Consider the following 24,399-nt stretch of genomic DNA (forward strand, 5'->3'; position numbering starts at 1 on the left):
TGTAATGGCTATATGGTCTCTCTGTAATGGCTATATGGTCTCTCTGTAATGGCTATATGGTCTGTCTGTAATGGCTATATGGTCTCTCTGTAATGGCTATATGGTCTGTCTGTAATGGCTATATGGTCTGTCTGTAATGGCTATATGGTCTGTCTGTAATGGCTATATGGTCTGTCTGTAATGGCTATATGGTCTCTCTGTAATGGCTATATGGTCTCTCTGTAATGGCTATATGGTCTCTCTGTAATGGCTATATGGTCTGTCTGTAATGGCTATATGGTCTGTCTGTAATGGCTATATGGTCTGTCTGTAATGGCTATATGGTCTGTCTGTAATGGCTATATGGTCTCTCTGTAATGGCTATATGGTCTCTCTGTAATGGCTATATGGTCTCTCTGTAATGGCTATATGGTCTGTCTGTAATGGCTATATGGTCTGTCTGTAATGGCTATATGGTCTCTCTGTAATGGCTATATGGTCTCTCTGTAATGGCTATATGGTCTCTCTGGAATGGCTATATGGTCTGTCTGTAATGGCTATATGGTCTCTCTGTAATGGCTATATGGTCTCTCTGTAATGGCTATATGGTCTGTCTGTAATGGCTATATGGTCTCTCTGTAATGGCTATATGGTCTGTCTGTAATGGCTATATGGTCTCTCTGGAATGGCTATATGGTCTGTCTGTAATGGCTATATGGTCTCTCTGTAATGGCTATATGGTCTCTCTGGAATGGCTATATGGTCTCTCTGTAATGGCTATATGGTCTCTCTGGAATGGCTATATGGTCTCTCTGGAATGGCTATATGGTCTCTCTGTAATGGCTATATGGTCTCTCTGGAATGGCTATATGGTCTCTCTGTAATGGCTATATGGTCTGTCTGTAATGGCTATATGGTCTCTCTGTAATGGCTATATGGTCTCTCTGGAATGGCTATATGGTCTCTCTGTAATGGCTATATGGTCTCTCTGGAATGGCTATATGGTCTCTCTGTAATGGCTATATGGTCTGTCTGTAATGGCTATATGGTCTGTCTGTAATGGCTATATGGTCTCTCTGGAATGGCTGCGAACACCTCAACAAGGACGTCATCACAGACTTCAACAAGGACGTCAGTGTGAAATCAATTAGGATGTCAGAATAGGCTTCAATATTGACGTCAGAGTAGACATTAATGAGTTCATGAAGGCCTTCCGCCTGGTGGGAGGAGGCCACCTGAAGCATGAAGGAGATGACCCCCACTGATACACCACCTCAAGAGGAAATATATTATTATAAACTGGAATCTACTCATTCGACTCAATGTCCCCAGCCATCTCCAAAAGGACAGAATTACTACCGAGATTCTTTCTCAGTAGACAGAGGAACACATTAGAAAGATATTTTAGGGGATACCTGACTATTCATACAATAGCCACTATAGCTGACCAAAGGAATGTTGTGTTACGACCAAAATAATGTTATGTTAAGACCAAAGGAATGTTGCTTCTATAGATGAAAGCTGCACAGCCATTGCTTAGTCACTATGTAAGCAGTATAACAAGAACAAAGAGAGCGACACGGGACAAGCATTTCTTTTAGAAATGGTGCAGAAGTGAGGTGTACGCATAGTATCTATGCTTGTGTAATGGATTACAATTGAACCAGAAACTCACCCACAGCGTAAAATGTTTCCCATGGTGCCTTTGAAACTAATCTTTTTCAGTGACATAACTGGTTCAAGCCCAGTCAGAGGCAGATTGAGGGAGGAAGTGAAGCTGCCAAGCTAGCACAGTGATACTTGGATAAGCTAGCACGGTGATGCTGGTGACACTTGGATAAGCTAGCACGGTGATGCTGGTGACACTTGGATAAGCTAGCACGGTGATGCTGGTGACACTTGGATAAGCTAGCACGGTGATGCTGGTGACACTTGGATAAGCTAGCACGGTGATGCTGGTGACACTTGGATAAGCTAGCACGGTGATGCTGGTGACACTTGGATAAGCTAGCACGGTGATGCTGGTGACACTTGGGTCAGAAAAGAGATCCAAACTCAGTTCTGGAGAAAGGCTCTTCAATGAAACCTTATTATTAAGCCATGTTGGGCTTGTGCAGTATTCTCATGCGATCATATACAAATGGCTAAAGCAATAGAAAGCGTATTTATTTGTTGAATATCACCCAACATATTGAACAACTCAAAACAGTCACATCTTAGTTCAGATGGATGGGAGCTTTGAGTGCGAAACACAGAAAGAGAGAGATGTGTTGCCAACAAAGTGGCATGTCCCTTTAATAATGGTTATCAGCATCAGACCTGGTTTAAATAAACATCCCTTTCATTTTAAAATACTTCACCTGCCGTCCAATAGTCCCATAATGTGCAACCGTGCATCAGACCGGATCAATCAAATGCTCAAAGTATTTGAAAGAAAGCAAATACTATTTGAATCCAGCTCAGACGGACAGTGAAAAGGGCAGGGTGGGTCAGCTGAGCAAGTCCAGGAAGCTGTGTCCTATCAGATTGAGGTCTTCCACGAGGTCTTTGATCACACTGATCAGCAGACTCGGACCCGCCTGCTGCTGAGGAGAGGGGGAAAAGAAAAAAATGGAGACAGTCAACAATACTGACTAACCATACCTACACTAATATGAACAGAGACACTCAGTACTACTGATGGACTAACGGCTGACCACACACTATATTCACAAAAGTATGTGGACACCCCTTTAAATGAGTGGATTTGGTTGTTTCAGCCACACCCCTTGCCGTCATACCATCAGGGCCACCTAATCATCCCCAGCTTACAATTGGCTCATTCATCCCCTCCTCTCCCCTGTAACTATTCTCCAGGTCGTTGCTGTAAATGAGAATGTGTTCTCAGTCAACTTTCCTGGTAAAATAAAAAAAACGCATATAAAAATGCAAAAAACAAAAAAATATGTAAAAATAAATAAATCACACCACAGGGCCTCCCGGCTGTGCCACCAGAGACTCTGGGTTCGAGCCCAGGCTCTGTCGCAGCCTGCCGCGACCGGGAGGTCCATGGGGCGACGCACAATTGGCCTAGCGTAGTCCGGGTTAGGGAGGGTTTGGCCGGTAGGAATATCCTTGTATGATCGCGCACTATCGACTCCTGTGGCGCAGTGCACGCTGACCAGGTTGCACGGTGTTTCCTCCGACACATTGGTGCGGCTGGCTTCCGGGTGCACCACGCTGTGTTAAAGAAGCAGTGCGGCTTGGTTGGGTTGTGTTTCGGAGGACGCATGACTCTCGACCTTCGTTTCTCCTGAGCCCGTACGGGAGTTGTAGCGATGAGACAAGATAGTAACTACTAAAACCAATTGGATACTACGGAATTGAACAATGTAGGGGCATTATATAAGGTAGCATTGTTTAAAGTGGGGTATTTAAATTTCCCATCCCCCTGGAGTAAAAAAAAACTTGACACAGACATGCAATCTCCATAGACAAACATTGGCAGTAAAATGGCTCGTAGCATCGTCATAGGATGCAACCTTTCCAACAAGTCAGTTCGTCAAACGTCTGCCCTGCTAGAGCTGCCCGGTCAACTGTAAGTGCTGTTATTGTGAAGTGGAAATGGCTCAAGCACACAAGCTCACAGAACGGGACCGCTGAAGCGCGTAAAAAAAATATAAAAAAATAGAAGAAAATAAATAATAATAATCATCTGTCCTCGGTTGTAACACTAACTACTGAGTTCCAAACTGCCTCTGGAAGCAATGTCAGCACAATAACTGTTAGTCGGGAGATTCATGAAATGGGTTTTCATGGCTGAGCAGCCACACACAAGCCTCAGATCAAAATGTGCAATGCCAAGTGTTGGCTGGAGTGGTGTACATCTGGAGCAGTGGAAACACATTCTCTGGAGTGATGAATTCACCAATTGGCAGTCCGACGGACAAATCTGGATTTGACAGATGCCAGAAGTACACTACAATGCATAGTGCCAACTGTAAAGGAATGGGGCTGTTTTTCATGGTTCGTGTTAGGCCCTGAGAAATCCTAATACTACAAAATACAATGACATTCTAGATGATTATGTGCTTCCAACCTTGTGGCAACAATTTGGGGAAGGTCCCTTTCCTGTTTCAGCATGACAAAAAAAACAGTCCTACTTGTTCGAAGACAAGGGGGACTTGCTTCCACAAAGCGAGGTCCATACCGAGATGGTTCGTCGAGATCGGTGTGGAAGAAATTGACTGGCCTGCACAGCGCCCTGACCTCAACCCCATCGAACACCTTTGGGATGAATTGGAACGCTGACTGCGAGCCAGGCCTAATCGCCCAACATCAGTGTCTGACCTCACTAATGCTCTTGTGGCTGAATAGAAGCAAGTCCCTGCAGCAATGTTCCAACATGTAGTGGAAAGCCTTCCCAGAAGAGTGGAGGCTGTTGTAAGGGCAAAGGGGGGGACCAACTCCATTTTGGAATGAGATGTTCGACGAGCAGGTGTCCACATACTTTTGGTCATGTAGTGTATATGCAGACAGACAAATCACTTCTAAATTTCCAATTCAAATGTTCCCTTCAGGGACAATAAAGGATATCATTCAGGGCTTGACATGAACTTTATTTAGACACTTGTCTTCGGACAAGTAGGACTGCTTTTTCACTGTCCCGCAAAAGAAGGTCTGTAACACCATTTTTACATCATTGTATGATGCAAGGAACCACTTTACAAAATATATGCATCAATGTTTTTTTACTATAGAGAATCAGATAAAATGAAGGCTACACTCTGCCTTATTGGCTTCTTTGTCTAATCACATTTTATTTGTCACATACACATGGCTAGTCTTTTTCAGTGGCTAAACCAACAAGGCTCGTAATTTAACAACTTTATTTCTATTTACAGATGGCATACAGGTTTGTTAAGGCACACAAATGTTCAAATGTTACACATTTCTGCCCCCCCCCAAAAATAAAATAAACATTCAAATGCCTCTCCTGTGAAGTCGTGACTTGCGAAATACGCCTAGTTTCCTGAAGCAAGTCACACCTTATTACATTAAAGCCTTATTCTAAAATAAGATACGATTTTTATTTAAGTGTTATTATATACAGCCGGAAAGAACTATTGGATATCAGAGTGACGTCAATTTACCAGCATTATGACTTTTCCGAAGAGGATCCTTTGTTCGAACCACCCAAGGCATTCAAAGCCTTCGGACTGTTTCGGACTGCTCCATCATGCTGGAAAAGGCATTGTTTGTCACCAAACTGTTCCTGGATGGTTGGGAGAAGTTGCTCTCGGAGGATGTGTTGGTACCATTCTTTATTCATGGCTGTGTTCTTAGGCAAAATTGTGAGTGAGCCCACTCCCTTGGCTGAGAAGCAACCCCATACACGAATGGTCTCAGGATGCTTTACTGTTGGCATGACACAGAACTGATGGTAGCGCTCACATTGTGTTCTCCGGACAAGCTTTTTTCCAGATGCCCCAAACAATCGGAAAGGGGATTCAGAGAAAATAATTTTACCCCAGTCCTCAGCAGTCCAATTCCTGTACCTTTTGCAGAATATCAGTCTGTCGCAGATGTTTTTCCTGGAGAGAAGTGGCTTCTTTGCTGCCCTTCTTGACACCAGGCCATCCTCCAAAAGTCTTTGCCTCACTGTGCGTGCAGATGCACTCACACCAGCCTGCTGCCATTCCCAAGCAAGCTCTGTACTGGTGGTGCCTCGATCCAGCAGCTGATTCAACGTTAGGAGACGTTCCTGGCGCTTGCTGGACTTTCTTGGGCGCCCTGAAGAAGCCTTCCTCACAACAATTTAACCGCTCTCCTTGAAGTTCTTGATGATCCGATAAGTGGTTGATTTAGGTGCAATCTTACTAGCAGCAATATCCTTGCCTATGAAGCACTTTTTGTGCAAAGCAATGATGACGCCATGTGTTTCCTTGCCGGTTAACCATAGTTGACAGAGGAAGAACAATGATTCCAAGCACCACCCTCCTTTTGAAGCTTCCAGTCTGTTATTCAAACTCAATCAGCATGACAGAGTGATCTCCAGCCTTGTCCTCGTCAACACTCACACCCGCGTTAACGAGAGAATCACTGACATGATGTCAGCTGTTCCTTTTGTGGCAGGGCTGAAATGCAGTGGAAATGTTTTTTTGGGATTCAGTTCCTTTCCATGGCAAAGAGAGACTTTTAAATTAATTGCAATTCATCTGATAACTCTTTAAAACATTCTGGAGTATTCGCAAATTGCCATCATACAAACTGAGGCAGCAGACTTTGTGGAAATTAATATTTGTGTCATTCTCAAAACTTTTGGCCACGACTGTACACACACCCACACAGAAGAGGGTTATCAAATTGTGGCTTTCATTACAGAGTGTGTAAAGGTATGTGAGGTTGAGGAGGAGAGGTGTGAAGGCCACTCATGTCACGCCCTGGTCTTAGTATTTTGTTTTTTCTATATTTATTTGGTCAGGCCAGGGTGTGACATGGGTTTATTTTGTGTTGTGTTTGTGTATGGGGGTTTTTCGTAGGTTTTGGGATTGTGGCTTAGTGGGGTGTTCTAGCAAAGTCTATGGTTGCCTGAGGCGGTTCTCAATCAGAGGCAGGTGATTCTCGTTGTCTCTGATTGGGAACCATATTTAGGCAGCCATATTCTTTGAGTGTTTCGTGGGTGATTGTTCATGTCTCAGTGTTTTGTATTCACCAAATAGGCTGTTTCGGTTTTCACGTTACGTTTATTGTTTTTGTATAGTTCGTGTTTCTTCTTTATTAAAGATGTATATTGTCAACCACGCTGCATTTTGGTCCGACTCTCCTTCAACGGAAGAAAACCGTAACAACTCAAGTCCTTCTGATCACCGGACATAGAATTCCTCACAATCAAATGCCGTCTGTATTATCTCCCAAGAGATTATTGGTTATTGTCGGGTATTGTCACTGCGGTGTATATCCCCCCCTCCCCCCAAGCAGACACCACAACGGCCCTCAAGGAACTTCACTGGACTCTATGCAAACTGGAAATACATCCGGTGGTTGCATTTATTGTAACTGGGGATTTTAAAGCAAATTTGAGAACAAGCCTACATAAATTCTATCAGCATATCGATTGTAGTACCCAGGCTGGCAAAACACTGGATCACTGCTACTCTAACTTCCGCGATGCATACAAGGCCCTCCCCAGCCTTCTGTTCGGCAAATCCAACCACGACTCCATTTTGCTTCTCCCCTCCTATAGGCAGAAACTCAAACAGGATGTACCTGTGACTAGGACCATTCAACGCTGGTCTGACCAATCGGAATCCACGCTTCAAGATTGTTTTGATCAGAGAATAATATAGATTTATACGCTGATTCAGTGAGTGAGTTTATAAGGGAGTGCATTTGAGATGTTGTTCCCACTGTGACAATGAACCTTTCTAGCGCAGGGGAACCCCTCGACAACATTCCGCTGAAAAGGCAGCGCACGAAATTCAAAAATATTTTTTTGAAATATCTAACTTTCACACATTATTAACAAGTCCAATACAGCAAATGAAAGATAAACATCTTGTTAATCTACCCACCATGTCCGATTTCAAAAATGCTTTACAGCTATTGCACAACATATGATTATGTTAGATCACCGCCAAGTCGAATAAACACACAGCCATTTTTCCCAGCCAAAGATAGGAGTCACAAAAAGCAGAAATATAGATGAAGATCAAAGGTTAGTGATTCATTTTATCAGATGACACTCACAGGACATCATGTATGTTTTGTTCGATAATGTGCATATTTATATAAAAAAATATCAGTTTACATTGGTGCCTTACGTGCAGTAATGTTTAGATTCCAAAACATCCTGGGATTTTGCAGAAATACTCATAATAAAACATTGATAAAAGATAGCGTTATTCACAGAATTAAAGATAGACTTCTCCTTAATGCAACCGCTGTGTCAGATTTTTTAAAAACTTGACAGAATAAGCATAATCTGAGAATGGCACTCAGAACCCAAAACAGCTAGAGGAATATCCACCATTTTGGAATCAACAAAGTTAGAAACAAAACCATAAATATTCACTTACCTTTGATGATCTTCATCAGAAGGCACTCCCAGGAATCCCAGTTCGACAATAAATGACTGATTTGTTCCATAAAGTTCCATCATTTATGTCCAAATAGCCACTTGTTGTTAGGGTCTTCAGCCCAGTAATCCATCTTCATGAGGTGCAGGCACTTCGTCCAGACAAAAACTCAAAAAGTTCCGTTACAGTCCTTTAGAAACATGTCAAATGATGTATGGAATCAATCGTTAGGATGTTAACATAAAACATCAATAATGTTCCAACCGGAGAATTCCTTTGTCTTCAGAGAAGCACTGGAACGAGAGGTAACTCTATCGGGAGCGCGCGTCATGAGATCAAGGCTCTCTGCCAGACCACTGACTCAAAGAGGTCTCATGAGCCCCTCCTTTATAGTAGAATCCTCATGCAAGTTTCAAAAGACGGTTGAAATCTAGTGGACGCCATAGGAAGTGCAACCTCATCCATGTGTAATCTCAATGTGTAATCGGTAGGCCAAGCTTTGAAAAACTACAAACCTCAGATGTCCCACTTCCTGGTTGAATTTTTCTCAGGTTTTCGCCTGCCATATGAGTTCTGTTATACTCACAGACAACATTCAAATAGTTTTAGAAACTTCAGAGTGTTTTCTATCCAATAATAATATGCATATATTAGCATCTGGGAAAGAGTAGGAGGCAGTTCACTCTGGGCACGCTATTCATCCAAAAAGTGAAAATGCTGCCCCCTATCCCAAAAAGGTTAATACCTACCCTAAGCAGAAACTGGCATTCGCCCAAAACTGAAAGCGCAAACCACCGCATGTAACGATGACCGGGAATATGGCCGAATACAAACAGTGTAGTTATTCCCTCCGCAAGGCAATCAAACAAGCAAAACGTCAGTATAGGGACAAAGTGGAGTTGCAATTCAACGGCTCAGACATGAGATGTGTCGCAGGGTCTACAGGCAATCACGGACTACAAAAGGAAAACCTGCCATGTCACGGACACCGACGTCTTGCTATCAGACAAACCTTCATTGCCCGCTTTGAGGATAATACAGTGTCACCGACGCGGCCTGCTACCAAGGACTGTGCCTCCCCTCTCCTTCTCCGTGGCCGACGTCAGTAAGACATTTAAACGTGTCAACCCTCGCAAGGCTGCTGGCCCAGACGGCATCCCTAGCAGAGTCCTCAGAGCATGAGCAGACCAGCTGGCTGGTGTATTTACAGACATATTCAATCTTTCCCTATCCCAGTCTGCTGTCCCCACATGCTTCAAGATGGCCACCATTGTTCCTGCACCTAAGAAGGCAAAGGTAACTGAACTGAATGACTATCGCCCCATAGCACTCACTGCTGTCATCATGAAGTGCTTTGAGAGACTAATCAAGGATCATATCGCCTCCATCTTAGATGTCACCATAGACCCACTTAAATGTGCATACTGCCCCAATAGGTCCACAGACGATGCAGTCGCCATCACACTTCTCTATCCCATCTGGACTAGAGGAATACCTATGTAAGAATGCTGTTCATTGACTACAACTCAGCATTCAACACTTCAAGCTCATCATTAAGCTTGAGGCCCTAGGTCTGAACCCCGCCCTGTGCAACTGGGTCCTGGACTTCCTGATGGGCCACCCCCAGGTAGTGAAGGTAAGAAACAACCTCTCCACTTTGCTGATCCTCAACACTGGGGACCCACAAAGATGCGTGCTCAGCCCTCTCCTGTACTCCCTGTTCACCCATGACTGTGTGGCCATGCACGCCGCCAACTCAATCATCAAGTTTACAGATGACACAACAGTAGTAGGCTTGATCACCAACAACGACAAAACAGCCTACAGGGAGAAGTTGAGGGGACTCGGAGTGTGGTGTCAGGAAAACAACCTCTCACTCAACTTTAACAAAACATTATATCACTCTCAATCAAAACAAAGGAGATGATTGTGGACTTCAGGAAACAGCAGATGGGACAGCAGTGGAGAAGGTGGAAAGTTAAGTTCCTTGGCGTACACATCACCGACAAACTGAAATTGTCCACCCACACAGATAGCATGGTGAAGGCGCAACAGTGCCTGTTCAACCTCAGGAGGCTGAAGAAAATGTGGCTTGTCACCTTATAAACCCTTACAAACTTTTACAGATGCACAATTGAGAGCATCCTTTCGGGCTATATCACCGCCTGGTACGGCAACTGCACCACCCGCAACAGCAGGGCTCTCCAGAGGGTGGTGCGGTCTGCCCAACACATATCCTGGCATCAGGGCCTGAGCAACAGGCAGTTTACTTTGGGCACGTCATTCAGCCGGAAATTGAGAAAAAAGGGGCCTAGCCCTAAGAAGTTCTCACAAATGGACCACTAGTAACTTTATTAATGATGTTTACATCCCAGATGTATATACTGTATTTTAAACCATCTATTGCATCTCGTTGATGCCGGTCGGTCATGGCCCATCCATATATTTATATGTACAGTTGAAGTCGGAAGTTTACATAGACTTAGGTTGGAGTGATTAAAGCTTGTTTTTCAACCACTCCAGAAATGTCTTGTTAACAAACTATAGTTTTGGCAAGTCGGTTAGGTCATCTGTTTTATGCATCACACAAGTCATTTTTCCAACAAATTGTTTAGACAGATTATTTCACAAGTTTACATGCACTAAGTTGCCTTTAAACAGCTTGGAAGTTAAAGCGTGGTCGCAAATGGGTCTTCCAAATAGACAATGACCCCAAGCATACTTCCAAAGTTGTGGCAAAATGGCTTAAAGACAACAAAGTCAAGGTATTGGAGTGGCCATCATAAAGCCCTGACCTCAATCCCATAGAAAATTTGTGGGCAGAACTGAAAAAGCATGTGCGAGCAAGGAGGCCGACAAACCGGACTCCGTTACACCAGCTCTGTCAGTAGGAATGGGCCAAAATTCACCCAACTTATTGTGGGAAGCTTGTGGAAGGCTACCTGAAACATTTGACCCAAGTTAAACATTTTAAAGGCAATGCTACCAAATACTAATTGAGTGTATGTAAACTTCTGACCCACTGGGAATGTGATGAAAGAAATAAAAGCTGAAATAAATAATTCTCTACTATTATTCTGACATGTCACATTCTTAAAATAAAGTGATGATCCTAACTGACCTAAGACATGGAATCTTTACTCAGATTAAATGTCAGGAATTGTGAAAAACTGAGTTTAAAATATTTGGCTAAGGTGTATGTAAACTTCCGACTTCAACTGTACATATTATCATTCCATCCCTTTACTTAGATTTGTGTATTAGCTAGTTGTGGAATTGTTAGATTACTTGTCGGAATTAGAAGCACAAGCATTTCGCTACACTCGCAATAACATCTGCTAACCACGTGTACGTAACCAATAAAATTAGATTCTGCCACCACCATGCTTCACCGTAGGGATGGTGCCAGGTTTCCTCCAGACGTGATGTTTGGCATTCAGGCCAAAGAGTTCAATCTTGGTTTCATCAGACCAGAGAATCTTTACTTCTCATGGTCTGAGAGTCCTTTCGGTGCCTTTTGGCAAACTCCAAGTGGGCTGTCGTGTGCCTTTTACTGAGTGACTTCCGTCTGGTCACTCTATCACAAAGGCCTGATTGGTGGAGTGCTACAGAGATGGTTGTCCTTCTGGAAGGTTCTCCCATCTCCACAGAGGAACTCTGAAGCTCTGTCAGATGTGACCAAGAACCCAATGGTCACTCTCTGACCAAGGCCCTTCTCCCCCGATTCCTTAGTTTTGCCAGGCGGCCAGCTCGAGGAAGAGTCTTGGTGGTTCCAAACTTCTTCCATTAAGAATGATGGAGGCCACTGTGTTCTTGGGTACCTTCAATGCTGCAGACATTGTTTGGTACCCTTCCCCAGATCTGTGCCTCAACATAATCCTGTCTCAGAGCTCTATGAACAATTCCTTCGACCTCATGGCTTGTTTTTTGCTCTGACATGCACTGTCAACTGTGGGACCTTATATAGACAGGTGTGTGCCTTTAAAAATAATGTCCAATAAATTGAATTTACCACAGGTGGACTCCAAGTTGTAGAAACATCTCTAGGATGGTCAATGGAAACAAGATGGACCTGAACTCAATTTCAAATCTCATAGCAAAGGGTCTGAATACTTATTCATTTAATCAGTTTTAGAATAAGGCTGTAAGTCAAGGAGTCCCTTTTCCACATTTTGTTGTTACAGCCTGAATTTACATACAAAATAGATTAAATTGAAATTGTGCCACTGATTTCCACACAATACCCCATAATATCAAAGTGGAATTATGTTTTTAAAAATGTTTATATATTAATTAATGAAAAGCTGAAATGTCTTGAGTCAACAAATATTCAACATTGTTGTTATGGCAAGCATAAATAAATTCAGCATAAATTCAGGATTAAATATTAGCTTAACAAGAAACATAATAAATTGCATGGGTTCACTCTGTGTACAATTATTGTGTTTAACTCTTGAATGACTATCCCATCTCTGTACCCCATAAAATGATCTGTAAGGTCCCTCAGTGAATTTTAAACACACATCCAACCACAAAGACCAGGGAGATTTTCCAATGCAAAGGAGGGACTAATAACACAATTGACAGAGTGAAAAGGAAGCCTATACAGACTTAAAATATTCCAAAACACACATCCTGTTTGTAACAAGGCACTAAATACTGCAAAAAAATGTGGCAAAGAAATTTAGCTTTTGTCCTGAATACAAAGTGCTATGTTTGGGGCAAATCCAACACATCACTGAGTATACCTCTTCATATTTTCAAGCATGATGGTGGCTGTATCATGTTATGGGTTTGAGAGTTATTTTAGGATTTAAAGAAACAGAAAAGAGCCAAATCCAGGTGTAATTCTAGAGGAAAACCTGGTTCAGTCTGCTTTCCAACAGACACTGGGAGACAAACTCAACTTTCAGGAGGATAATTACCTAAAACACAAAGCCAAATATACACTGAGTGTACAAAACATAAGGAACACCTTCCTAATATTGAGCTGCATTCCTTTTGCTCTCATACAGCATCAATTCGTCGAGGCGTGGACTCTACGAGGTGTCTAAAGCGTTCCACAAGGATGCTGGCCCATGTTGACTCCAGTGCTTCCTAAAGTTGTGTCAAGATGGCTGGATGTCCTTTGGGTGGTCGTGGCAAAGCCAAAAAGCTGAGGATAATGTTGTTTTGGCTGCAAGTGAGCCAAATGAAAATCCGGACGTGCCTTAACCAACAAAACATGCAGTCAGTGGAATGAATTAATACCATTTCTAGTTATCTTGCTAGCTCCTTCCTGATACAAATGAGAGAACAGCTCACTGTGACCAAGTTATTCACCCTAGCATTGTTGGTTAGGCTGTTTGTGTTGTTTAGAGAGTTGATGACTGAAATGTTTGCAACGGGTGGTGCGGGTTAGTAAATTCATCAGTAATTCTTTGCTCTGGCACACTCAGACGAGGGTGCTCTGAAATAGGAGTAGATAGCCAGAGTGAATTTATAAACAAACCCTTTGTGACTTAACTAGTGACAACCATGATTATTCCTGTTCACAAAGAGCTATAGCTACCAGAGAGGAAGAGAAGGAGAGAGGCCCAACCCTGCGAAAAATCTCTCCCTCCAGCAGGTGGAATTTTTGCAATTTTCCACCCACCAAATTAGGAGTTTTGTATAGAGGTCAATGAGTTTCGGATTTGGTTAACAACAAATAAATGGCTTATTTTCTATTTATGTAATGCTTAAGTTATGAGTGTAATGATTTAATTAGGGCACCTGGCATCCTGGCAACTTTGAGAATAAATATATCAGTTGTACCTGGTCATTACTACATACCAATTTGTTCACTAAACCATGTTCAAATGTCTGTTAGTGAACACACTTCTATGTTAGTTAACCATAAACTCTAAATACATAGTTTAGATTTTTTTTTTTTTTACAGGAATGAAAATAGACTGCAGTTTCGTTTTTTGCCACAAGGCGACAGGAGTACCTCATGATGTAAACAGTCTCTAGAGCAGCAGCTCCACGGTGATCGAGCTGACGTTGATCATCGATGAATCCGGGTCTAGAAGTCACCAATGTAACCGGTGCTGTACTGCTCCGCTGTGTGTGATTGAGATTAAAAACGTGGACTTCGGAGATCAGGTTGTTTTATTGTATGAGAGTTCTCGCTCCTGAATCCCAAAGGAAATACAAAACATTTGTAGAGCACAAATATGTTCTAGGACTGGAATCAGTGGAGGATCTAGTCATAGTTCACACATACAATACTTTAGCTAGCTAGTAGCCACATGTTGCATTTAAAACGTTAATATCATCCTAAAAAGTACAATTCCAATAGCACATTGCCAATACCATCCACTTATGAGTAAACTCTAAATATACAACATTATTCTTGAACAAAACACTGTGTATGATTTTGTACTTAAAGGAATCTTAACTTGTCTGAAGACGACAGAAACATCGTTCCTACCTCTCCCAGTGTAGCACAATGACTTGAGCATGCAGGAAAACCGTAAGAAGGCGCTCCTGGATGCAGGAATGCACAATAACAAATCAACACGGTATATTTAAGCAATAAGCAATTGTGTGGTATATGGCCAATAAACAACAGCTAAGGGCTGTTCTTAATCACGACGCAACGCGGAGTGCTAGAACACAGCCCTTTGCCTTTTGGTATATCAATATATTACAACCCCCCGAGGTGCCTTATTGCTATTATAAACTGGTTACCAACGTAACTAGAGCGGTACAAATAAATATTTTGTTGGTCTGACATTCCACGGCTTTCAGTCAATCAGCATTCAGGCCTCAAATCATCTGCCTAACAGTGGTTCAAATATATGAACCACTGTTAGACGTGCAGATTCAGAAACATGTAGTTCGATTTTTATTGTCTTTCACAAAATTAAAATAAACTTTTAAATTGAACATTTACCTCAGGATCATCATCATAAAACATACACGACCCCTTGGTCAATGGTCAAAGGTCATTTGAAAAGCCACACCTACTACACCTCACCCTGATACCATATAAACTGGCCCATGAAGCAGACTGCCATTGTGTTCAAAGGTAAGTGAGTGAGTGTGTTTGGAGTTAAACATGTAGCCTAGCCTATGATACTTTACTTACTCAATTTGATATGTAAATGCTTGTGGTGAAACTATTTCAGGTTTCATTAATTCCTCAAGGCCATTTATTCTACATAACTGCAGGAAAAATGGTGAGTTATTTTTAATTCAACATGACTGCTTTGTCTTTTTTAAAATCTCTGTGCTGTGCTTCCCTGTATTTTGTTCATATAGAATGTACATTCAGAATAAATGAGAACTGATAATGAGTTGCGAGATTTGTTGGAGTTGACAGTTTCTTCTCCTCCCAGCTTTGTAATGTCAAAAGAAAATGTGTCCCCCCCCTTTCATAAATTATTGATCGACTAAGGAGTGTTTATCTCAACAGAGGGAGTGCATTTCTGTCCACATTGGCCAAGCAGGAGTCCAGATGGGCAATGCATGCTGGGAGTTGTATTGTCTGGAGCATGGTTTCCAGCCAGATGGGACCATCCATGCGAACACTGCTCCTCAATTGACTGACTCATCGTTTGGCACTTTCTTCAGTGAGACTGGGGCTGGGAAATATGTTCCCAGGGCCATCTTCTTAGATCTGGAGCCTACTGTTGTGGGTGAGGAAGCTGCATGTATAGTGGTGGCTTTAACCTGGTCTGTAACAACATGCTAGCCTTTGCCAAAACAGCTGTTTTCTGACTTCTGCAACAAACTCCTGTGTGGTTTTTCCCTTTTATAAAGATGTTTTGTTCAATTTATGCCAATTCTCCTGTGTTATGTCCATGATTTGTTGTAGATATAGATGCAATGAGAATGGCCAGTACTGCAAATGTAATTGCTATGCTTTGTTTTCAAAATGATAAGCATGCCCAGTAGTTTAAAACAACTCAAATTGATCAGTGGCAGGAAGGACATTGTCTTATACTGTGTTCATATGTATGTCCATGATTTGTTGTAGATGAGATCAGGAATGGCCACTACCGTCAGCTGTATCACCCTGAACAACTCATCAGTGGCAAGGAAGACGGCCATTACACCATCGGCAAGGAGATTGTGGACTCTGTCATGGACAGGATGCGTAAAATGGTGCGCTGCTGAATGTGGGCCACTGCTGTTTACCATCCAGTTTAGATCATTTAAATTGATATCATTGCCTGGTTAGCTTGGCTCAACTTTATCATAACCCCACAAAATAAGATTGTTTAACTGCTGAATTATTAGTTAAAAATCTTTCAAAGCTCCAACATTGGGTGAATTATTAATGATCCCATGTCTTCTGTCATCAGGCTGACCAATGCACTGGACTACAAGGGTTCCTCATCTTCCATAGTTTTGGAGGAGGGACCGGCTCTGGTTTTACTTCCTTGTTAATGGAACGCCTGTCTGTGGATTACGGCAAAAAGTCCAAACTAGAATTCTCAGTCTACCCTGCTCCCCAGGTGTCCACAGCAGTGGTGGAGCCCTACAACTCCATCCTGACCACCCACACCACCCTGGAGCACTCGGACTGCTCTTTCATGGTGGACAACGAGGCCATCTTTGACATCTGCAAGCGTAACCTGGGAGTGGAGCGGCCATCTTACACCAACCTGAACCGCCTCATCGCCCAGATTGTCTCCTCCATCACAGCCTCCCTGCGCTTCGATGGAGCTCTCAACGTAGACCTGACAGAGTTCCAGACCAACCTTGTGCCTTACCCCCGTATCCACTTTCCCCTGGTCACCTATGCCCCCATCATCTCCGTAGAAAAGGCCTACCACGAGCAGCTCTCTGTCCCTGAGATCACCAACGCCTGCTTTGAGCCGGCTAACCAGATGGTGAAGTGTGATCCTAGACGCGGCAAGTACATGGCCTGCTGCTTGTTGTACCGCGGCGACGTGGTTCCCAAAGATGTCAACGCAGCCATCGCCAGCATCAAGACCCGGCGCAGCATCCAGTTTGTAGATTGGTGTCCCACTGGGTTCAAGGTGGGGATCAACTACCAACCCCCTACGGTGGTTCCTGGAGGAGACCAGGCCAAGGTCCAGAGGGCTGTGTGTATGCTGAGTAACACCACAGCCATCGCTGAGGCTTGGAGTCGTCTGGACCACAAGTTTGACCTGATGTATGCCAAGAGAGCCTTCGTGCACTGGTATGTGGGTGAGGGCATGGAGGAGGGGGAGTTCTCCGAGGCCAGAGAGGACATGGCTGCTCTGGAGAAGGACTATGAGGAGGTGGGGGCAGACTCTGGGGACGCCTGTGAGGACGAGGAGGATGAATACTAAATCTGTTAATCTTCTCTTAAAAGGAACTTGTCCAAAGCAATTTTCAATAAAACCAAATGCATTTGAATTCTTGTGTCTTTGTGTATTACTCAGTTTACAGTATCAGATTCTAAATCAAATTTTATTTGTCACATACACATGGTTAGCAGATGTTAAGCATTTCGCTACACTTGCATTGTGCTTCTAGTTCCGACAATGCAGTAATAACCGAGTAATCTAACAATTCCAAAACTACTACCTTACACAAGTGTAAAGGGATAAAGAATATGTACATAAAGATGAGTGATGGTACAGAGTGGCATAGGCAGTAGATATGAGAATGTAAACAGTGGCTAGTGATGTATAACGTACCCTACATTTCTCATACGTATGTAAACATTAAGTAGCATTGTTTAAAGTGGCTGGAGTTCTGTGTGTTGGCTGTTTAACAGTGATGGCCTTGAAGCTGATTTTCGGTCCCAGCTTTGATGCACCTGTACTGACCTCGCCTTCTGGATGATAGCGGGGTGAACAGGCAGTGGCTCGTCCTTGATCTTTATGGCCTTCCTGTGGTGTAGGTGTCCTGGAGGGCAGGTAGTTTGCCCCCGGTGATGCGTTGCCTTACCAGGCGGTGATACAGCCCGACAGGATGCTCTCGATTGTGCTTTTGGTGACAAGTCCACAATCTCAGTTTTGACGTTGAGTGTGAGGTTATTTTCCTGACACCACACTCAGAGGGCCATCGTTGTTGGTAATCAAGCCTACCACTGTGTCGTCCGCGTGGGAGTACAGGAGAGGGCTCAGAACGCACCCTTGTGGGGCCCCAGTGTTGAGGATCAGCGGGGTGGAGATGTTACCTACCCTCACCACCTGTGGGTGGCCCGTCAGGAAGTCCAGTACCCAGTTACACAGGGTCTCAAGCTTAATGAGTTTGGAGGGTACTATGGTGTTAAATGCTAAGCTGTAGTCGAACAGCATTCTCACATAGGTATTCGCAGTGTGGTTGAGATTGCATCGTCTGTGGACCTATTTGGGCGGTAAGCAAATTGGAGTGGGTCTAGGGTGGAGGTGATATGGTCCTTGACTAGTCTCTCAAAGCACTTCATGACGGATGTGAGTGCTACGGGGCGGTAGTCGTTTAGCTCAGTTACCTTAGCTTTCTTGGGAACAGCAGACTGGGATAGGGATCGATTGAATATGTCCGTAAACACGCCGTCTGGGCCTGCAGCCTTGCGAGGGTTAACACGTTTAAATGTTTTACTCACCTCGGCTGCAGTGAAGGAGAGTCTGCATGTTTTGGTTGCGGGCCTGTCAGTGGCACTGTATTGTCCTCATAGCGGGCAAAAAAGTTATTTAGTCTGCCTGGGAGCAAGGCATCCTGGTCCGTGACTGGGCTGGTTTTCTTTTTGTAATCAGTGATTGACTGTAGACCCTGCCACATACCTCTTATGTCTGAGTCGTTGAATTGCGATTCTACTTTGTCTCTATACTGACGCTTAGCTTGTTTGATAGCCTTGCGGAGGGAATAGCTACACTTTGTAATCAGTCATGTTTCCGGCTTTCAGTTTCACACGAATGCTGCCATCAATCCACGGTTTCTGGTTTGGGAATGTTTTAATCGTTGCTATTATATGCATCGCGGAAGTTAGAATAGCAATGATCCAAGGTTTTACAAGCCCTGGTTGCGCAATCGATATGCTGATACAATTTAGGGAGTCTTGTTCTCTGGAACAATTTACTTATGAATAACATGAAAACCACTGACTTTTGGTGCAACTAAAGTGCATTAGACCCAATTCTCTTGAATGACTAAACCCTCTTATGTGGCTGACACTCTGCCCCATTTTGTTGACTTCAGATCACTAACTTGTATCAAATTTTGGCCCAAATCCTGATCACATTGGTTCCTTAACATTTGGCTAATCTTTGATACATGAGATTTTCAGAAGTCTTACTGCTCCCTACCAAGGGAAAGGTTGCAGTAAATCAAGGCCCAGATGGCTTGCACTTCTCTTTTGGCCTTGGTCAGACAGACTTAATTCCACTTCACCCTCAGACCAGCATGTGGGGAAACACTGATTGGCTGGGTAGGGGGCACTGATATGCTTGCAAATTCTTAGTTGGCAGACTAGAATACATTAAGGCCATTGTAATGTTGTTAACCTTTAATTAGCCAGGTAAATAACTACTGAAGTGCATAGGAAAGGCCAATTGCTTTTAAATAAAGTACCAAAATGTAAATTTCATTTTTATTTACAAATTGCAATTTTTCAAAAGATTAATATGTACACTAAATTTCCTTTAACACTGGCAGCAATAACCATAATACGATTTACAATGCAAATACTGTCGTATTCTGTCAAGGCAACTTCCAGCATCAAAATCTTTAAAATATGACTTTATTAACTTTCAGATATTTCATAAGCCAATCTATATAAAAACAACATTGCTTTCATGTAAATAAGACGGGAACATCAACTGTATTGTTCTTGTGTATACATTAAGAGAAGGGGTAGCAGCTACAGAGGTAGAGGTCAAGCAAACAAAAAATATACAGACTCCTGTGAGGGACTACTTTCCCCAGACACAGATCAAGCCTAGTCGTGGACTAAAACCATGTTAAAATGGAGTTTCTCTATTGAAAGTACCAGTAAATCCAAGACTAGGCTTGATCTGTGTTCGGGACACAATCCCAGACTGTTAAGGCGTTGGTTGAGCAGTGGTTTGTGAATCCACTGCTTGGTTCTGTGCTGTGTGTCGTCTCCATTGTTGTTCTGCAACATTGGGACTTTCGTAAGGTTGCTATCCTGAGATTTTCTCCTCAGCTTGAAGACATCGGAGCACATATAAGATGACTTGATAGCAGAAGATGTATTGTTCCTGTGTGGAATAAACAATGATTATGTATATTATTATTAATGCAGAAAGAGCATGTACATTAAACACTCTTTAAATGGATCAACATATTGTAGTTGTTACCTCCGTTTGTACCATTCCTTGTCTCTGCAGCCTCATGTTACGTACCACATCTGAAATATCAAACTAAAAACAGTAGTGCGTGTTAAAATATCATCTCTAAAACAGGAAAAAAATGTGGTTGGACCTTTTTTAGCATAAAAAAAAAGCTATAGTCTTGTCACCATACTTACATCAGCATCTTTACTGATGAGGCCGAGAACCACGTCTACGCAGATGAGAGTTCCGGATCGGCCAATCCCTGCACTGCAGTGAGTGATGATGGGTCCTGATTGGTGGATGTGCCTCATGTAGGATATGAACGTCAACAGCTGCTCAGGCTGCGAGGGTGTACCGTGGTCTGGCCAACCGGTGTAGTTCAGGTGGGTGACGCGTTGAATTTCTTCAGTCTAGAACAGGAGGGATAGGCCGTTATCTGATGCTCTGAATACAGAGTACCCAAATGATTTTGCACTGGCTTTTGTTTCACCTTATTATTACTATTATTATTATTTACTTGGTAATAAAGTAAAATTCTAGAAAAAGAAATCCTTTCACGGTTAAGTATGGAGTCCTGCAATGCTCTGTTCTGGGGCTCCTGTCCTTATAACCTACTGTATACTTAATCTCACCTGGATATCTTTGACCTCAATGAAACGGATAACAAAGTTGTCCAGGTGTTGATCTTTGACCAAGGTGATCTGCAACCTCTCGTCCACCATCTCAGCCGTCCGCGGGGTGTCAGGCCAGTACCGTTGACATTTGACCTTTCCCCCTTCCACTTCCTGGGTCATCATAGCAATGACATTAGATTTCTGCTCCCAGATCATCTGCCAGAAGTCACCCAGAGTGGTGGGTAGGGGTCCTTGACAAGCAATGAACATGAAGTTCTCATCTTTCACTGGCATGTTGATAAAGTTGGCATTAATGTAGCCACCATTTTTACCCAGGATCACTCTGGTGGTATCGACTGGAGAAACAAGAGAACACAGGAGAAGCTTTGATTGGGCTTGTTATATACTGCACTGGGCTTAAGTGGAGGCTGTTGTGGGGAGGACGGCTCATAATAAATGACTGGAAAGGAATGGTATCAAATTATATATTTCATCCTATTCTACTCATTCCGCTCCAACCATTACCACGAGCCCGTCCTTCCCAATTAAGGTGCCACCAGCCTCCTGTGCTGGGCTATTATTGAAGTAGATAGAGGAATATTGACACGTATAATCTGCACCATTCCCAGGTAAAACACTTCAGCGATAATGTGGTGTTTTCGTTGCGACATTATATCTACAGCGATACTGTGGTGTTTTCGTTGCGACATTCAATCTACAGCGATAATGTGGTGTTTTCGTTGCAACATTCTATCTACAGCAATAATGTGGTGTTTTCGTTGCAACATTCTATCTAGTGATAATGTGGTGTTTTCTTTGCAACATTCTATCTAGTGATAATGTGGTGTTTTCTTTGCAACATTCTATCTAGTGATAATGTGGTGTTTTCTTTGCAACATTCTATCTACAGTGATAATGTGGTGTTTTCGTTGCAACATTCTATCTACAGTGATAATGTGGTGTTTTCGTTGCAACATTCTATCTACAGTGATAATGTGGTGTTTTCGTTGCAACATTCTATCTACAGTGATAATGTGGTGTTTTCGTTGCAACATTCTATCTACAGTGATAATGTGGTGTTTTCTTTGCAACATTTTATCTACAGTGATAATGTGGTGTTTTCTTTGCAACATTCTATCTACGGTGATAATGTGGTGTTTTCTTTGATTCTATCTAGTGATAATGTGGTGTTTTCGTTGCAACATTCTATCTACAGCAATAATGTGGTGTTTTCGTTGCAACATTCTATCTAGTGATAATGTGGTGTTTTCTTTGCAACATTCTATCTAGTGATAATGTGGTGTTTTCTTTGCAACATTCTATCTAGTGATAATGTGGTGTTTTCTTTGCAACATTCTATCTACAGTGATAATGTGGTGTTTTCGTTGCAACATTCTATCTACAGTGATAATGTGGTGTTTTCGTTGCAACATTCTATCTACAGTGATAATGTGGTGTTTTCGTTGCAACATTCTATCTACAGTGATAATGTGGTGTTTTCTTTGCAACATTCTATCTACAGTGATAATGTGGTGTTTTCTTTGCAACATTCTATCTACAGTGATAATGTGGTGTTTTCTTTGCAACATTCTATCTACAGTGATAATGTGGTGTTTTCGTTGCAACATTCTATCTACAGTGATAATGTGGTGTTTTCGTTGCAACATTCTATCTACAGTGATAATGTGGTGTTTTCGTTGCAACATTCTATCTACACTTACAAGGGACAATGTTCTTATAACGATTCTTCTTCTTGTTTTCCTTCGTCTGACCAATTAGACAGTCGTCCAGCGGCTGTAGATTCTGCAGATTCTTTTGGAGAGAGAAGAAGAAATAAGTAACTACAGATTTTCAAGAAAATAAAAAAATCTGGTTCCCTTCAGAGCTACATACTATGGAAGAAAACCAAGAGGGGATAAAGTTGAGGCTGTTTCATGTAGAGCAGGGGTGTGAAACTCATTCCATGGAGGGCCTAGTGTCTGCAGCCCCCCTTTCAATTAAGCTCTAGACAACCAGGTGAAGGGATATCCTTACTAGGTTAGCCTAGTGGTTAGAGCGTTGGACTAGTAACTGGAAGGTTGCAAGTTTAAACCCCCGAGATGACAAGGTACAAATCTGTCGTTCTGCCCCTGAACAGGCAGTTAACCCACTGTTCCTAGGCCGTCATTGAAAATAAGAATTTGTTCTTTAACTGACTTGCCTAGTTAAATAAAGGTAAAAAAATAAATAACAAATTTGTGACCTTAATTCATCAAGTACAAGGGAGGAGTGAGAACCCACAGACACTCGGCCCGCCGTGGAATGAGTTTGACACCAGATGTGAGGTTTCTATACTAGATCAGACAGACAAGTTCGTACCTCAAACTCCTGCAAAGGGATCTTCTGTTCGAGCAGACCCCTCAGCATACGCACCACAGTGTTGAGTTTGGCCCCAGTGTATTGTCCATCAGGGACCACCTTCACCAGGGGCAAAGAGGTCAGCTCATCCTCTGTAATGATGGGCTTATCTGGGGGGGAGGGGAGGAGAATGTTGAGACGCAGCTAACCAGAGACTCAGCTAACCACTCACTCGAGAAAATCCATTCAATTGCATATGTTTTGGAAGAGGATATTCAAAATCGGCAGATCCAAAGGTCAATCAAGGTTAGACAATGAAATTGGTGAGGTTGAGTCATTGGGTGCGGTGTTCACGCTCAAAGTCAATTTCCAGTTAATATTCTCTATAGATGGGCTTACCGTCAGTGAATTTGGAGTTGATGTTCTCTATAGGCAGCTCGTCACTCCCCCAGGTAATCTCATCCTCTTCTGGAAGCTCTGACGTCATCTGCAGGTAGCTGGGAAGGAACATACAATATGAGATTTTAAAAAATATATACAAAAAAATACAAAAAATGGCCTCTGGTGACATTCAGTCACACTATTCTGGAGCTTTACCTTTCATTCAGTGGGTCATCTACACTTTCTTCTTTCCAGTCGGCTTTCCGGGAGGTCTGGAATTCCACACACAACACAGAAACAGATGAAGTTGTGTTTTGACCCTCCAGGACTATAATTGTCTCTGGCCCCCTCCCAGTTAGGGGGAGTGATGAGCTCTACAGCAGAGTCTCACAACTCAATCGCTGGTTGAAAACTGTTTTCTGCCCCTCCCAAAAGATAGAATTGGGATAATTGGGACTCACCCACAAACAGGACAAAGCCTGGCCTGTTGAGGAGTGACGGACTCCATCCTAGCTGGAGGGGTGCTCTCATCTTATCTACCAACATAGACAGGGCTCTAACTCCTCTAGCTCCACAATGAAATAGGGTGCAGGACAGGCAGTAGTGAAGTCTGCCACTAGCACAGTCAGTGTAGTCAGCTCAGCTATCCCCATTGAGACTGTCTGTGCCTCAACCTAGGTTGGGCAAAACTAAACATGGCGGTGTTCGCCTTAGCAATCTCACTGGAATAAAGACCTCCTCCATTCCTGTCATTATTGAAAGAGATCGTGATACCTCACATCTCAA

General features: G+C 42.9%; 2 protein-coding genes and 1 long non-coding RNA gene across 8 annotated transcripts in view; 1 reads left to right on the forward strand and 2 right to left on the reverse strand.

Annotated features, from left to right (window-relative positions):
- Positions 1-2,124: 2,124 nt before the first annotated feature.
- LOC112257336 lies at positions 2,125-14,822 on the reverse strand. 3 transcript variants are annotated; one of them, XR_006084005.1, is made up of 3 exons: positions 14,491-14,822; positions 14,008-14,191; positions 2,125-2,561 (listed from the first exon to the last, which is right to left on the reverse strand). It is a non-coding gene; the product is annotated as an uncharacterized LOC112257336 (long non-coding RNA). The 3 variants fall into 3 exon arrangements; XR_006084004.1 differs by having other exon boundaries at positions 2,125-2,564; positions 14,491-14,821; XR_002954555.2 differs by lacking the exon at positions 2,125-2,561 and adding an exon at positions 12,328-13,245 and having other exon boundaries at positions 14,491-14,820.
- Positions 14,823-15,071: 249 nt separating this feature from the next.
- LOC112257335 (tubulin alpha-8 chain-like) lies at positions 15,072-17,414 on the forward strand. The gene is made up of 5 exons (XM_042326445.1): positions 15,072-15,090; positions 15,191-15,241; positions 15,478-15,700; positions 16,042-16,169; positions 16,370-17,414. Exons 2-5 carry the CDS (start codon positions 15,239-15,241, stop codon positions 17,345-17,347), a joined length of 1,332 nt encoding a protein of 443 aa, XP_042182379.1. The 5' UTR covers positions 15,072-15,090; positions 15,191-15,238; the 3' UTR covers positions 17,348-17,414.
- Positions 17,415-19,563: 2,149 nt separating this feature from the next.
- The window catches only part of ptpn13 (protein tyrosine phosphatase non-receptor type 13), a 148,253-nt gene continuing 143,417 nt past the window's right edge, over positions 19,564-24,399 (reverse strand). For all 4 annotated transcript variants that reach the window (XM_042326447.1, XM_042326448.1, XM_042326446.1 and 1 more), the window contains 8 exons: positions 23,830-23,885; positions 23,632-23,729; positions 23,254-23,402; positions 22,617-22,707; positions 20,914-21,251; positions 20,476-20,691; positions 20,306-20,368; positions 19,564-20,206 (listed from right to left, as the gene is read on the reverse strand). In XM_042326447.1, the coding sequence (XP_042182381.1) occupies positions 20,129-20,206; positions 20,306-20,368; positions 20,476-20,691; positions 20,914-21,251; positions 22,617-22,707; positions 23,254-23,402; positions 23,632-23,729; positions 23,830-23,885 (1,089 nt within the window). In that variant the 3' untranslated portion in view covers positions 19,564-20,128. The remainder of the gene's footprint in view (positions 20,207-20,305; positions 20,369-20,475; positions 20,692-20,913; positions 21,252-22,616; positions 22,708-23,253; positions 23,403-23,631; positions 23,730-23,829; positions 23,886-24,399) is intronic.

This window comes from Oncorhynchus tshawytscha, linkage group LG09 (assembly GCF_018296145.1).
Source record: "Oncorhynchus tshawytscha isolate Ot180627B linkage group LG09, Otsh_v2.0, whole genome shotgun sequence".
Classification (NCBI taxonomy): domain Eukaryota; kingdom Metazoa; phylum Chordata; class Actinopteri; order Salmoniformes; family Salmonidae; genus Oncorhynchus; species Oncorhynchus tshawytscha.

Coding starts and splice junctions, on each gene's coding strand:
- LOC112257335 (XM_042326445.1), top strand. Junction 15,701..16,041: donor TCTGGAGCCTACTGTTGTGG/GTGAGGAAGCTG, acceptor GATTTGTTGTAG/ATGAGATCAGGAATGGCCAC. Junction 16,170..16,369: donor TGGACAGGATGCGTAAAATG/GTGCGCTGCTGA, acceptor TTCTGTCATCAG/GCTGACCAATGCACTGGACT.